The sequence below is a fragment of the Heteronotia binoei genome, chromosome 5 (genome assembly GCF_032191835.1).
Source record: "Heteronotia binoei isolate CCM8104 ecotype False Entrance Well chromosome 5, APGP_CSIRO_Hbin_v1, whole genome shotgun sequence".
In the NCBI taxonomy this organism is placed as follows: domain Eukaryota; kingdom Metazoa; phylum Chordata; class Lepidosauria; order Squamata; family Gekkonidae; genus Heteronotia; species Heteronotia binoei.
Genome location: NC_083227.1, coordinates 31329541 through 31343381, shown reverse-complemented (window position 1 = coordinate 31343381; position 13841 = coordinate 31329541). Strand labels below are relative to the sequence as shown.

At 47.8% G+C, this 13841-nt stretch overlaps 1 protein-coding gene across 1 annotated transcript; it reads left to right on the top strand.

Moving 5' to 3' along the window:
- The first annotated feature begins 237 nt into the window (after positions 1-237).
- Positions 238-13413, top strand: LOC132572217 (uncharacterized). The gene is made up of 3 exons (XM_060239063.1): positions 238-659; positions 5781-6274; positions 8252-13413. Exons 2-3 carry the CDS (start codon positions 6020-6022, stop codon positions 12611-12613), a joined length of 4617 nt encoding a protein of 1538 aa, XP_060095046.1. The 5' UTR covers positions 238-659; positions 5781-6019; the 3' UTR covers positions 12614-13413.
- Positions 13414-13841: the final 428 nt, after the last annotated feature.

The following is a 13841-nucleotide window of genomic DNA, read 5'->3' as shown; positions in this document are numbered from 1 at the left end:
CCTATCTGGGGTTCTGCAGGGGCTGTTTTTTGAGATAGAGGCACCATATTTTCAGCATAATATCCAGTGCCTCTCCTCAAAACACCTTCCACATTTCAAAAAGATTGGACGGGGCAGGGGCTGTCCAATTCTATGAGCCCCAGAAAAAGGTGCCCCAATCCTTCATTTGTTCCAAATGGAGGGAAGGCATTTCTAAGGTGTGCGGTCCCTTTAAATGTGATGGCCAGAACTCCCTTCGGAGTTCAGTCGTGCTTGGGACACGTCTGCTCCTGGCTCCACCCCCAAAGCCCCCAGGTGTTTCTCTCAATTGGACTACTTGGCAACCCTGTTACTCTCAGTCTCAGAGCTGTTCTCTCAAGAGAAGTCCTCTCAGAGCCCTAGTTCCTGCAGGCATGGGGTAAAACCCCACCGGCTCCCTCCTCTTCCTGCAGGGCTTTTCAGCCTTAAACACAGGGATGCCTCTGGGGCGTCCCGCCCTCCTGCAGTGATGGCGCCTGTCGGCAGTTTCTATAAAGGGGGTGCTGAAGCCCGCGCCTGCAGGCTGGTGTGAGGGAGGAGCCGCTCCTCCCTCCCACCCCCCAAGCCTCTTCCCGGCTGACTGCTGCTGGAAAGCACACTGTGGGGGGACCACGTCGAAGCAACAGTCAGCTGGAGCTGGGGTAGGTGGCGGGATGTGCGACCTGGCCCCAGCAGGGACCTCCAACAGGCCAACTGGGGGTGGGGAGAGATGGGAGGGGCGGGCAGCCTGAGCCACCATCCAAGGGTGTCCTTTCCAGCAGCCTCGTGTGTGCTGCTTGAGCCCGCCATTTCAGAGCCATCCTCTCCAGCAGCTTGCTGGGCCACCTGTTGCGTTGGGGGGCGGTGGGATGGTCCTTTCTAAGCCAGGAGTGGCCAGACTTGCTTAATGTAAGAGCTACATAGAATAAACATCAGATGTTTGAGAGCAGCAAGGAAGGAAGTCAAATAGATGGGGGAAGGAGGGAGGAGGAGAGGGGGAGGTGGAAAGAAAGCAATGTCAACTTTAAATGTGGCTTGGAGAAGTGATTTAAAGAGAGAAATGCCTCCTCTCAGACAGTCAATTGGGGGGGGGGGCTTCAAGAGCTGCACGGTATGTGTGAAAGAGCCACATGCAGCTCCTGAGCCACAGTTTGGCCACCTGGGCCCTAAGTTGTGAAGTCTTGTGAGCAAAAATTTTACTTCATTAGCTACTGGCAGTAAAGTTACGAGGGAGCGATTTGGCTACTGCATAAATTTGTTTGCTCTGGGGCCATCCTTCCTGAGCTAAGACAAAAATGTGTGAGCCACCCGGAGGCTAAAAAACTGTGAGCTAGATCACGCTAACTCAGCTTAGAGGGGACACTGCTAGTGTCTGAGCCCACCATTCTCTTAGGGTGTCTGTTGGGGGGGTGGGAGGGGGCACTTGGTCTGAGCTTACCATTCAAGGGCCTCCTCTCCAGCAGCCTTGGCGGGCATCTGTGAGGGAGGATGTGGGAGGGGGGGCAAGGGCCTCCAGCAGGCTGGCATAGGGTTGCCAGCCACCAGGTAGGACCTGGAGATCTCCTGCTTTTACAATTGATCTCCAGCTGGCAGAGATCAGCTCCCCTGGAGATAGGGTTGCCAGGCCCAACTCAGGAAATATCTGGGGACTTTGGGGGTGGCGCAGAGTGTTGAAGCTGCAGTACTGCAGTCCTAAGCTCTGCTCAGGACCTGAGTTCGATCCCTGGCGGAAGCTGGGTTTTCAGGTAGTCAGCTCGAGGTTGACTCAGACTTCCATCCTTCCGAGGTCGGTAAAATGAGTACCCAGCTTGCTGGGGGGGGAAGTGTAGATGACTGGGGAAGACAATGGCAAACCATCCTATAAAAAGTCTGCCATGAAAACGTTGTGAAAGCAACGTCACCCCAGAGTCCGAAATGACTGGTGCTTGCACAGGGGACCTTTCCTTTTTCCTAGGAGACTTTGGAGGTGGAGCCAGGAGCAAGGGTATGACAAGCAGGATTGAACTCTGAAAGGAGTTCTAGCCACCACATTTAAAGGTACTGCACTCCTTTTAATACCTTCCCTCCATATGGTATAATGAAGGCTATGGGCATGTTCTTTTGGGGCTCATAGAATTGGATCCCCTGGTCCAATCCTTTTGGAACTTGGGGGGGTGTTTTGAGGAGAGATACCATATGCTATGCTGCAAATCTGGGGCCTCTACCTAAAAAAAAAAAAGCCCCCCTGAGCCCCAGATACTCTTGGATCAATTTTCCATTGTAGCCTATGGGAATCGGTCTCCATAAGGAATAATGGAGTGCCCAACAGACATTTCCCTCCCCCCCTTTCTGATGATCCTGACGTAGGGGGAGGGCCTCCAAACCGGGGGATTCTATAGGGCATAATAGAGAATTGATCCGTGGGTGTCTGATGCTCTGGGGGAACTGTTTTTTGAGGTAAAGGTACCAAATTTTCAGCATAACATCTCATGTCTCTCCTTAAAAGAAACACTAAGTTTCAAAAAAAGATTAGACCAGGGTGTCCAATTCTATGAGCCCCAAAAGAAGGTGACCCCATCCTCCATTATTTTCAATGGAAAGAAGCCATTTAAAAGGAATACGGTCCCATTAAATGTGGTGGCCAGAACTCCCTTTGGAGTTCAATCATACTTGTCACAACCTTGCTCCTGGCTCCATCCCCAAAGTCTCCTGGCTCCATTCCCAAAGTCCCCAGATATTTTCTGAGTCAGACCTGGCAACTCTTCTCAGAAATATTTTTCATCCTTGTCAGAAATGTTTTCCCCCTCTCATCAAGTGAGGACTTGTGCGTTTTAAAAGGCATCAAGTCACACCCAATTTATGGTGTAGGATTTTCATGGCAAGAGATGTTGAGAGGTGGTTTGCCACTGTTTGCCTCAACATAGTGACCTTGGAATTCCTTGGAGGTCTCCCATCCAAACACGAACAAGGTCTGACCCTGCTTAGCTTCTGAGATTTGCCGTGATCCAGCTAGCCTGGGCCTACCAACTTAAGTTTTCTCTCTGTTTGTTGTCCTGGGGGAAAGGAGAGCCACATCTCCATTCGTTGCCCTGGGGGAAAGGAGAGCCACATCTCCATATTAAATAAGGTTGCTAGGTCTGTGTTGGAAAATACCTGGAGAGTTTGAGGGTGAAGCCAGGAGAGGGCAGGGTTTGGGGAGGGGAAGGGCCTTAGCATGGTACAGTGCCATAGAGTGCACCCTTCAAAGCAGCCATTTTCTCTAGGGTGTTGGTGATTAAGTGTATTTAATAGTCATGATGTACTTGAGTTGTTGAGAGAATTCTCCATGAATTGTGCTAGAAAAACATGGTGTGTTGAATTTATTTTATTTTTTATTTAATTTATCATTTATTTTATCATTTAATTTATTTATGAATGGCGGTAAGCGTGAATGTTTACTAAGGTATAGAATGATGTGCTTAGAAGTGAATTGTAAAATGAATTGTATGGCTTTATATTACAAGCACATGGGGGACGCCTCTTTGATAAAGTGATCTTACAAGAAACGATCCAAGTGGGAAGCCGTGTTGGTCTGAAGCAATAGAACAAAGCAGTAGACGAGTTGCAACTTTAAGAGCAACTAAGTTTTATTCAGAATGTAAGCTTTCGTATGCTCTAAGCCAGTGTTTCCTATTTGCAGGGTAGTGACCCGGTACCAGGCCACGGAAGCCTCACTACTGGGTCACAAGAAAAGCCAAAGCTACCCCTGCCCCCAGCAAAGCTAGCCCCGCCCCCAGCAAAGCAAGACTTCTGCTCTGCTTCCTTCCTTTCCCCATCTCTCTGTTGTGCAGAGAAAAGCTAGTCTTGAAGACTGGCCCAGGCTGCAAAGCCTGCACTCCATTTGGCTTTCTTCCTTCCCCCATCTCTCTGTTGCGCAGAGAAAAGTTAGCCTTGAAGACTGACTCAGGAAATATCTGGGGATATTTCCAGAGCTGCAAAGCCTGTGCTCTGTTGCCTTCCTTCCTTCCCCCGTCTCTCTGTTGTGCAGAGAAAAACTGGCCTTAAAGACTGACACAGGCTGCAAAGCCAAAGCTATCCCTGCCCCCAGCAAAGCTAGCCCCGCCCCCAGCAAAGCATGACTTCTGCTCTACTTCCTTCCTTTCCCCATCTCTCTGTTGTGCAGAGAAAAGTTCCTGTGCCTTGCAGTATGTTCTTTTGGGGAAATTTCCTCAGGAGGCCTGGGCAGCAAAGAAGGTTGTGTGTGTTTTTTTCAGCCAGGAGGGGTGGGGAGTGGGCATTCCAGTAGCTATTTTTTTTTTACCAAATGACCCCTAGTAAACATTCACGCTTACCGCCATTCATAAAGAATTGTTGCTGGCTGAGGTCATCTGATGGTGAGGATGGCTTTTTTTTTCTTTGCCCCCCTTCTTTATTTCTTTCTTTGCAAATGATGCTCTGTCTGTATTCTTGGTGCTGGGAGAGGGGGAAGCAACAGTGGGAGGGCTTCTAGTGCCTTGGCCGCACTGATGGACATTCTGGAAGTGACATCACAGGAAAAGGTGGAGTTTTGGTTCAGTGTGCCCCAGAAGTGACATCACTTGGCCTTTGACACCACAGGAAATGACATAATTCCTGTCTCCCAGCTCCACCCCCAAAGTCTCCTGGCTCCATCCCCAAATTTTAGTGGGTCACAAAGGAGAAGTGTAAAAATAACTGGGCCACAGGAAAGAAAAGTTTGGGAAACCCTGCTCTAAGCTGATGAAGCTTACATTCTGGATAAAACTTAATTGGTCTGAAAGGTGCCACTTGTCTACTGAACATATGAAGCTGCCTTATACTGAATCAGACCCTTGGTCCATCAAAGTCAGTATTGTCTTCTCAGACTGGCAGCGGCTCTCCAGGGTCTCAAGCTGAGGTTTTTCACACCTATTTGCCTGGACCCTTTTTTGGAGATGCCAGGGATTGAACCTGGGACCTTCTGCTTCCCAAGCAGATGCTCTACCACTGAGCCACCGTCCCTCCCTGCTTTGTTCTATTACAAGAAACGGTTTCACAAGCTAGCGTTTCTGTCAGAGCAGAGGCTTACCATGGTTTGTACAGGAAACAGGCTTTTAAATAGAATTTATAATAGGGGAAAGTCCCCAACATCCGGACTGTTCATTTGAAAAACCAGCTTTAAAATCAGAACTCTGTGCACCGCTTATTATATTCTTCATTTGACGAGACCAGCACGGGCACTTAGGTCAGTCCGCAGGAGCAGCAGGACGGCACTTTGATGCCGGGAGCCACTGAAGGGGCCTTTGGGATGGACTTTGAATACATTTAATGTGGAAAAGATATTGTATATGCATTTGATAGGGTACTTGTTTAATAGATATTTCACAATATTTATGCATTCAGTTAAAATATTTATGCGTTCATAAAATTTATAAAAATAACTTTTTTGCAGTGTTAAAATGATACATTACTTTGGAAGCATAGTTTGTTATTATTCCATGGTTTGGGTGTTGTGTTATTTTCTCCAGGGGAGCTGATCTCTAGAGATCACTTGTAAACGTAGGAGATCCCCACGCCCCATCTGGAGGCTAGCAACCCTAAAAGGATCTGTGGTGGCTTGCTTTGGATGCAAACCCATGTTTGTAAAAGGAGAGGGATCTCTGGCTTGTGGTTTTGGTTTTGGTTTGCAAGTGTGCCCTAGGTCAGTTTCCCAACCAAAGGATTGGGAGGTGGGGTGCAATTATGTGTATTGAAAGTGGGGAAATGAAACTTGGCTGTGGTGTTGTTAGCTTGGCAGTGAGCATTCACACGTCTGTGCCTTCTTTCAGCTTGTTTCCTGCCCAGGCTCCTGAGTATACAGCAAAGTCAGCCCAGCAATCTGCTGCAATTTGCTAGGATCCTGTTGGCCTGAGAGGGAATCCCTCACCATCCAGCCCAGTGATCAACAAATGAGTTCACAATCTAAAGGAAAAAGAAACTAATCGGGATTCATTTTGACTGCAGTTCAGACATATTGGCATTGCTTAAGAAGAGAATCCTGGAAGGAGTGTTTGCAGGCCATCCAACCATGGAGTTTACACAAACATCTCCTAGCCTGGAGGATCCTATAGAGTCTCCGCTAGAAGGACCTGAAGAATCTATACATAGAGAACAACCACTAGGAAATCCAAGAACAAAGGAAATGCCACAAGCTGGGCAAGATTTTCTGCTTTCTGAGACAGCCAAGTTAAGGAACTTAATAAACCAAATGAGCCAGTTGCTTAAAATGGCTGAATCCAGACTCTCCTCTTTGGAAGCCAGAGTATGTGGAAGCCAGCAAACTGTAAGTCAAATGCAAAGTGGGAGTGAGCCAGTGGGCTGTTCCTTATTCCATTCATTCCTCAGACTCTGCATATCATATTTATTCATTGGTATCAAATATTTATAAACAAATATCTTGTAGGGTTTTTTCCCTGCCTTGATTCAAGTAGAGTTTCCAGAAGCAACAGAGACTCTGAGACACTTAATCCCACAGGCCCATATTTAGATATCAACAAATGTTGCAATCTGTATCTAAAGAAGTGTGCTTGCATAAACAGAATAAGTTGGAAGGGGCCATCCAGGCCATCTAGTCCCCCACCCTACCCCTGGCTCAATGAAGGAGCAGCCTAGAGCATCCCCAACATGTGTTCCTTCAGCCACTGCTTAAAGATTGCCAGTGAGGGAATAATGGTGATATCAGGGGGTATGGCCTAATATGCAAATGAGTTCCTGCTGGGCTTTTTCTACAAAGAAAGCCCTGCACAAGACCATGTCCTCTTTTGACTTGTTTGCCACCATTTTCTGCCCTCCCCTATATCCCATGCTGCCTTTTTGTTTTATAATAATTTATTTAGATGAGACCTCTGAACCAAGCTGGCCCAATCTCATCAAACCTTGAGAGCCAAGAGGCTCAGCCCTGGTTAGTGCTTGGAGAGGAGTTAAGGAAGTTGAGGGTCGCTCCACAGAGCCAGGCAATGGCGAACCACTTCTGTTCATTCCTTGCCTTGAAAACCCCATGAGGGATGGCCGTAATTCAGCTGTGACTTGATGTCGCATCATCTAAGATGTGCATTCTTTCACACTTGGCCTTACATTTTCACTTTTGTTCTGTTGATATTTATAAAAATAAAAAATGTTTAAAATACATTTCAAATAAAAGTAGAAATCAGTCTGCTGCTTTCTCTTTGAGTTTGTAGACCAGGGGTGTCAAACATGCAGTCCAGGGGCTGACTCAGGCCCCCAGAGGGCTCCTATCAGGCCCCTAAACAACTGCCTGTCATCTGCTTCCTTCTCTCTATGTCTTGCTTCCTTCTGCATAAGTTTGCTTTGCAAGGCTTGCTCAATCACCCAGGAGCTACAGAGCAAAACCTCTATTTTCTCCTGAGGCTCCTCCCCCAGTCCCCTGGGGAAGGAAGGAAAGAGCCAGAGCTTCCTTTACCCAGTTCCCTGGATCCCATGGGAGAAATACAAAGAAAGCCCTTTAAAGCCCTATATGGCCTGGGACCTGCCTACCTGAAGGACCGTCTCTCCCCACACGTTCCCCAGAGAGTACTGAGGTCTGGGACGCAAAACCTTCTCACCATCCCCGGGCCCAAAGAAGTCCGTCTCAAGACAACCAGAGACAGGGCCTTTTCTACAATGGCCCCCACATGGTGGAACCAGCTGCCGGAAGAGGTGAGGGCCCTGCGGGATCTTACTCAGTTCCGCAGGGCCTGTAAGACAAGCCTCTTCCGGCTAGCCTACGCCTGACTAGATTAAGGTAGCTTATCAGACTTTAGTGAAATATACGGTATAGTTTTAATGTTAAGATTTTAAGGTTTTTAAATGCTTTGACTTTTTAATTGTAATAATTTTGCACTTTGTTTATTGTTTTATCGTTTGTTGTGAGCCGCCCTGAGCCATTTTATGGGAAGGGCGGGATATAAGTCATAGAATAAATAAATAAATAAATAAATAAAGCACCTTTAAGACCAACTAGTGCTAACATTTTAAGCATATTTTAAGTTTTTAAAAAATATATTTCATTTTTTTTGTGTCCTTTATGAAGTTTATATCTCTGCTACCTAATCTTAAATAGGTTCACATATGGCCTGGCTTGGCATGGCCCATCCCAACATGACATGGCCCGGCCCAACAAGGTCTCATTTATGTCAGATCCAGCCCTCATAGCAAACAAGTTCACCCCCCCCCCTCCCATTCTAGACAATTTTGATTTCTGAGTACCAATTTCTAGCAGTAGACCTTTAATTGCTCCTCTGAATCTTTTTTTCTTTTGCAGAACTCAGTCATGTTGGCATCACAGTCTGACTCCACGGGAGTGTCTGCAGCATCTTCACCTTCCTTCAGCTCTCCACAAATGATCTTGGATGCTGCTCAAACTACTGTTTCACCACGTTCAGCTTTTGCGTACACTGGGGGTGCACCAATTGAACCTGTCTCTCTGTCATCACCAGGACGGTTCAGAACTGCACCCAGCACCAGAGCGTACTGTGGGACTGAAAAGAAGGACCATCCAGTGTTACCCGATGACTGGTTAACGGAAACAACCTCTAAGAGTGAGGCAGCTCTTATAAAGGCTGAGGAATCTGACGAGCAGAAGGCATTATCTCTGAATGCTCCAGAGTGCAAGATAGAGCCACAAACATTGATGAGCACAAAAGAGACAGACCTACCAGTGATTACTGCTATATGGTCCCTGAAGAGGACCTCTGAGAGCGAGACAGCTCCTAGAGAGGCAGAGGAATCTGATAATCAAGAGGACACCTCCCCCAGAACATCACCTCTGATTGTTCCAAAGTGTGAAACTGAGCCACAGACTTTGACATGCACATATGAGACAGCCCTACCAATGATTGCTGCTGGAGAGTCCCAAGAGGAAATTGCTGAGAGCAAAACAGCTCATACAGAGACTGAAGAATTTGATCAGCAGGAGAACAACTTCTCTGAAGGATCAGCTCAAGCATATCAGCCGCAGCCTTTCATGCGCACCCTTCCAGATACCCCACAGCTCACAGCTCTAGATGCAATGCAGAAGGAAGCACCAGGGAGAGCTACAGAGTTGTCCAGAAGATGTTCCACCAACAACACACCCAACAGCACTGCTCTGACTGGTACCACGACCAATCCAATGACTCCCAGCTGCCTTCCCTCATCCCCTCTGGGAGAAGTGAGGCCTCCCACCAAATGTCAACAGACATCCATTGCCTGGCTGTATTTCACAAAGCAGTCCAAGTTCATTGCTACTTGCAGAGTCTGTGAAGAGGATGTGGAAATGGTAAAAATAGGAGCCTCTGGCCCTGTAGGCACTGCAGCACTGCTCAGACACCTAAAGCGTGAACATGGGATCCCATCCATCGCCTGGAAGCATTTCACAAAGCAGTCCACATTCATTGCTACTTGCAGGATCTGTAAAGAGAATGTGAAAGTTGGAAAAATAGGAGGCTGGGGCAATGTGGACACTGCGGCACTTCTCTCACATCTTAAGCAGAAACATAGGATCCACCAGAAGAAGGTGGCACCACCTGCACTGCCTGGAGCTCTGACTAAGACTCAGGACATGGAAAGACCTTCCAGCACTGAGAAGCCCAGAAGAACCACATCAAGTGCTTTAACATGTACCAATACCTCTCCAGCAACTCTCAGTTGCCTTCTCTCATCACCCCCTGCAGAAGAGAGGCCTGCCACCAAATGTCGACAGACATCCTTTGCCTGGCTGTATTTCACAAAGCAATCCAAGCTCAAGGCTACTTGCAGAGTCTGTGAAGGGGATGTGAAAGCTGGAAAACCAAGAGCCTTTGGCAGCATGCGCACTGCACCTCTGCTCAGACACCTAAAGCGTGAACACGGGATCCCATCCATTGCCTGGAAGCATTTCACAAAGGAGTCCACATTCATTGCTACTTGCAGGGTCTGTAAACAGAATGTGAAAATTGGAGAAATAGGAGGCTGCGGCGATGTAGACACCACAGCACTGCTCTCACACCTCAAGTGTGAACATGGGATCCACCAGAAGAAGGTGGCACCACCTGTGTTGCATGCAGCTCTGAGTAAGACCCAGAATTTGGAAAGACTTTCCACCATTGAGAGGCCCAGGAGAACCACATCAAGTGCTTCAACGTGTACCACTACCTCTCCAGCAATTCTCAATTGCTTCCTCTCCCCACCCCCTGTAGAAATGAGGCCTGCCACCAAATGTCGACAGACATCCATTGCCTGGCTGTATTTCACAAAGCGATCCAAGCTCATGGCTACTTGCAGAGTCTGTGAAGGGGATGTGAAAGCTGGAAAACCAAGAGCCTCTGGCAACATGCGCACTGCACCTCTGCTCAGACACCTAAAGCGTGAACACGGCATCCCACCCACTGCCTGGAAGCATTTCACAAAGCTGTCCATGTCCATTGCTACTTGCAAGGTCTGTAAAGAGAATGTGAAAGTTGGAAAAACAGGAGGTTGTGGCAATGTGGACACGGCAGCACTGCTCTCCCACCTCAAGTGTGAACATGGGATCCCCCAGGAGAAGGTGGGACCATCTGCCTTGCCTGGAGCTCTGACTAAGACTCAGGACATGGAAAGACCTTCCACCATCGAGAAGCTCAGAAGAACTACATCAAATGCTTTAACATGTACCACTACCTCTCCAGCAATTCTCAATTGCTTCCTCTCACCACCCCCTGCAGAAGTGAGGCCTGCCACCAAACATCAACAGACATCCATTGCCTGGCTGTATTTCACAAAGCGATCCAAGCTCGTGGCTACTTGCAAAGTCTGTGAAGGGGATGTGAAAGCTGGAAAGAAAAGAGCCACTGGCAACATGAGCACTGCACCTCTGCTCAACCACCTAAAGCGTGAACATGGGATCCCATGCATAGCCTGGAAGCATTTCACAAAGGAGTCCACATTCATTGCTACTTGCAGGATCTGTAAAGAGAAGGTGAACGTTGGAGAAATAGGAGGCTGCAGCAATGTGGGTACTGCAGCACTGCTCTCACACCTTAAGTGTGAACATGGGATCCAGCAGCAGAAGGTGACACCACCAGCGTTGCCTGCAGCTCTGACTAAGACCCAGGACGTGGAAAGACCTTCCATCATTGAGAGGCCCAGGAGAACCATGTCAGCTGTTTCCACTTGTACCACGACCTCTCCAATGACTCTCAGTTGCCTTCCCTCTTCCCCTCTAGAAGAAGCGAGGCCTCCCACAAAATGTCGACAGACATCCATTGCCTGGTTGTATTTCACAAAGCGGTCTAAGCTCATTGCTACTTGCAGAGTCTGTGAAGGGGATGTGAAAGGTGGGAAAACAACAGCCTCTGGCAACATGCGCACTGCACCTCTGCTCAAACATCTTAAGTGCAAACATGGGATCCCATCTGTTGCCTGGAAGTTTTTCACAATGCGTTCCCAGTTCACTGCTGTGTGCAGAGTCTGTGAAGAGGATGTGAAAACTGGACAAACAGAAGACTGCAGCAATGTGGACACGGCAGCACTGCTCTCACACCTCAAGTGTGAACATGGGATCCACCAGAAGAAGGTGGCACCACCTGCGTTGCCTGCAGCTCTGACTAAGACCCAGGACATGGAAAGACCATCCATCATTGAAAAGCCCAGTAGAACCTCATCAAGTGCTTCAACATGTACCACTACCTCTCCATCAACTCTCAATTGCGTTCCTTCATCACCCCCTGCAGACGTGAGGCCTCCCACCAAATGTCAACAGACATCCATTGCCTGGCTGTATTTCACAAAGCAGTCCAAGTTCATTGCTACTTGCAGAGTCTGTGAAGGGGATGTGAAAGCTGGAAAACCAAGAGCCTCTGACAACATGCGCACTGCACCTCTGCTCAGACACCTAAACCGTGAACACGGGATCCCATCCATTGCCTGGAAGTTTTTCACAATGCATTCCCAGTTCACTGCTATGTGCAGAATCTGTGATGAGGAAGTGAAAACTGGAAAAACAGGAGGCTGTGACAATGTGGACACCGCAGTACTGCTGTCACACCTTAAGTGTGAACATGGGATCCACCAGGAGAAGGTGGCACCATCTGCGTTGCCTGGAGCCGGGTTGAAGATCCAAAATGCGGAAAAACCTTCCAACATTGAGAGGCCCAGCAGAACGTCAGCAGCCGTTTCAACTTGTGCCACTACCTCTCCGGGGACTCTCAGCTGCCTTCCCTCATCTCCCTCCGCAGAGGTGAGACTTCCCACCAAACGTCGACAGACATCCATTGCTTGGCTCTATTTCAGAAAGCGGTCCAAGTTCATTGCTACTTGCAGTCTCTGTGAAGACAATGTGAAAACTGGAAAACCAGGAGGCTGCAGCAATGTGGGCACCGCAGCACTGCTCTCGCACCTTAAGCGTAAACATGGGATCCCATCCATTGCCTGGCTATATTTCACAATGCAGTCCAAGTGTACTGCTACATGCAGTATCTGTAAAGAAGATGTGAATACTGGAAAAACAGGGAGCTGTGGCAATATGGGCACTATGGTATTGCTGTTGCACCTTAAGTACAAACATGGGATCCACCAGGAGAAGGTGGCACCATCTGCAGTGCCTGGTGCCAGTAGTAAGATCCATGATATGGAAGGACCTTCCACCATTGAGAATCCCAGCAGAACCACATCAGCTGTTTCAGGTTGAACCACTACCAGTGCCATGGCAGGCCATTCAACTCATTGGTTGCTCCAGGCTCCCAGGGGCAATAATCAGCTCATGTGGCCTTGGGAGGGATGAGTAGGGGAGCAGGGGGGGACTGAAAGGGGGCAGAGCACATTCAGGAGAGGGTCCTGTCCCAAGAGCTCCCCCATTGCTATAGCCCCTGTATTTTGCCCTTTTCCACCAACTATTTCAATCCAACAACTTCCCCCCCCCCCTTTTCTCTCTTTTTTATAATAAACATTTTTATACAGACTTTTTTTGTCATGAGAACATAAAAAGAGCCCTGCTGGATCAGACCGATGGTGGCTCTGGTCCAGCGCCCCGTTTCTCTGGAGGGCTAACAATAGAGCAAGGAGGCCAAGGCCTTCCCCAGTGTTGCCTCATCACTTAGTTCAGTTCATTTCTCTTAAGCCTCTTACGCGCACACAGCTTATTTCAGATTTCCCAAGCAGTAAGCCTTTAAGCTTGACTTCGGATTCTGTTCCCACCTTACACACCATTCTTTTTCCTCCGTTGTATTCATTCTGCAGCTACAATTTTAAAAACGCTGTTTTTCTAAAAAATCAGGGTGGAATGTCACTTGTGATGTGTGGCTTTTTTAATGTATGCAACTGAGGTATTTGTGGATGCTTAACTAAAGAGAATAATTCTTAGACCCTTCTAGCATATCTCTATATTCATGTGTTAAAAGAGGCTTTATGGGTTTTAATATATACATTTTTTGCGGGTTGTGAATGTCATTTGCATTTTTTCTCACTTTATAAACCATTTGTTAAAAACCATTCATTTTAAGCCTTTTTCTGTCTGTCTGCATTTTTTTTCTTATATGAAATGGTGCCTGGATCCAGGATGCTGGTGTACACCCAACGGCTGATCTGAAAAAGGATTGCTCTGCATACTTGTGTGCAGGGCTTTTCTTTCTTTTTTAAGCAGGAATGCACAGAAACACAGTTCTGGATGGCTTGGCAGCAGGGGGTGTGGCCTAATATGCAGATGAGTTCCCGCTGAGCTTTTTATACAAAAAAGCCCTGAGTGAAACAATGGTGACAATGCTAAAAACATAAGAGAAGCCATGTTGGATCAGACCAATGGCCCATCCAGTCCAACACTGTCACACAGTGGCCAAAAAAACCCCCAAGTGCCATCAAGAGGTCCACCAGTGGGGCTAGAAGCCCTTCCATTTGCCCCTCCCCCCAATCACAAGAATACA

Coding starts and splice junctions, on each gene's coding strand:
- LOC132572217 (XM_060239063.1), top strand. CDS start 6,020: ATGGAGTTTACACAAACATCTCCTAGCCTGGAGGATCCTATAGAGTCT. Junction 6,275..8,251: donor TATGTGGAAGCCAGCAAACT/GTAAGTCAAATG, acceptor TTTCTTTTGCAG/AACTCAGTCATGTTGGCATC.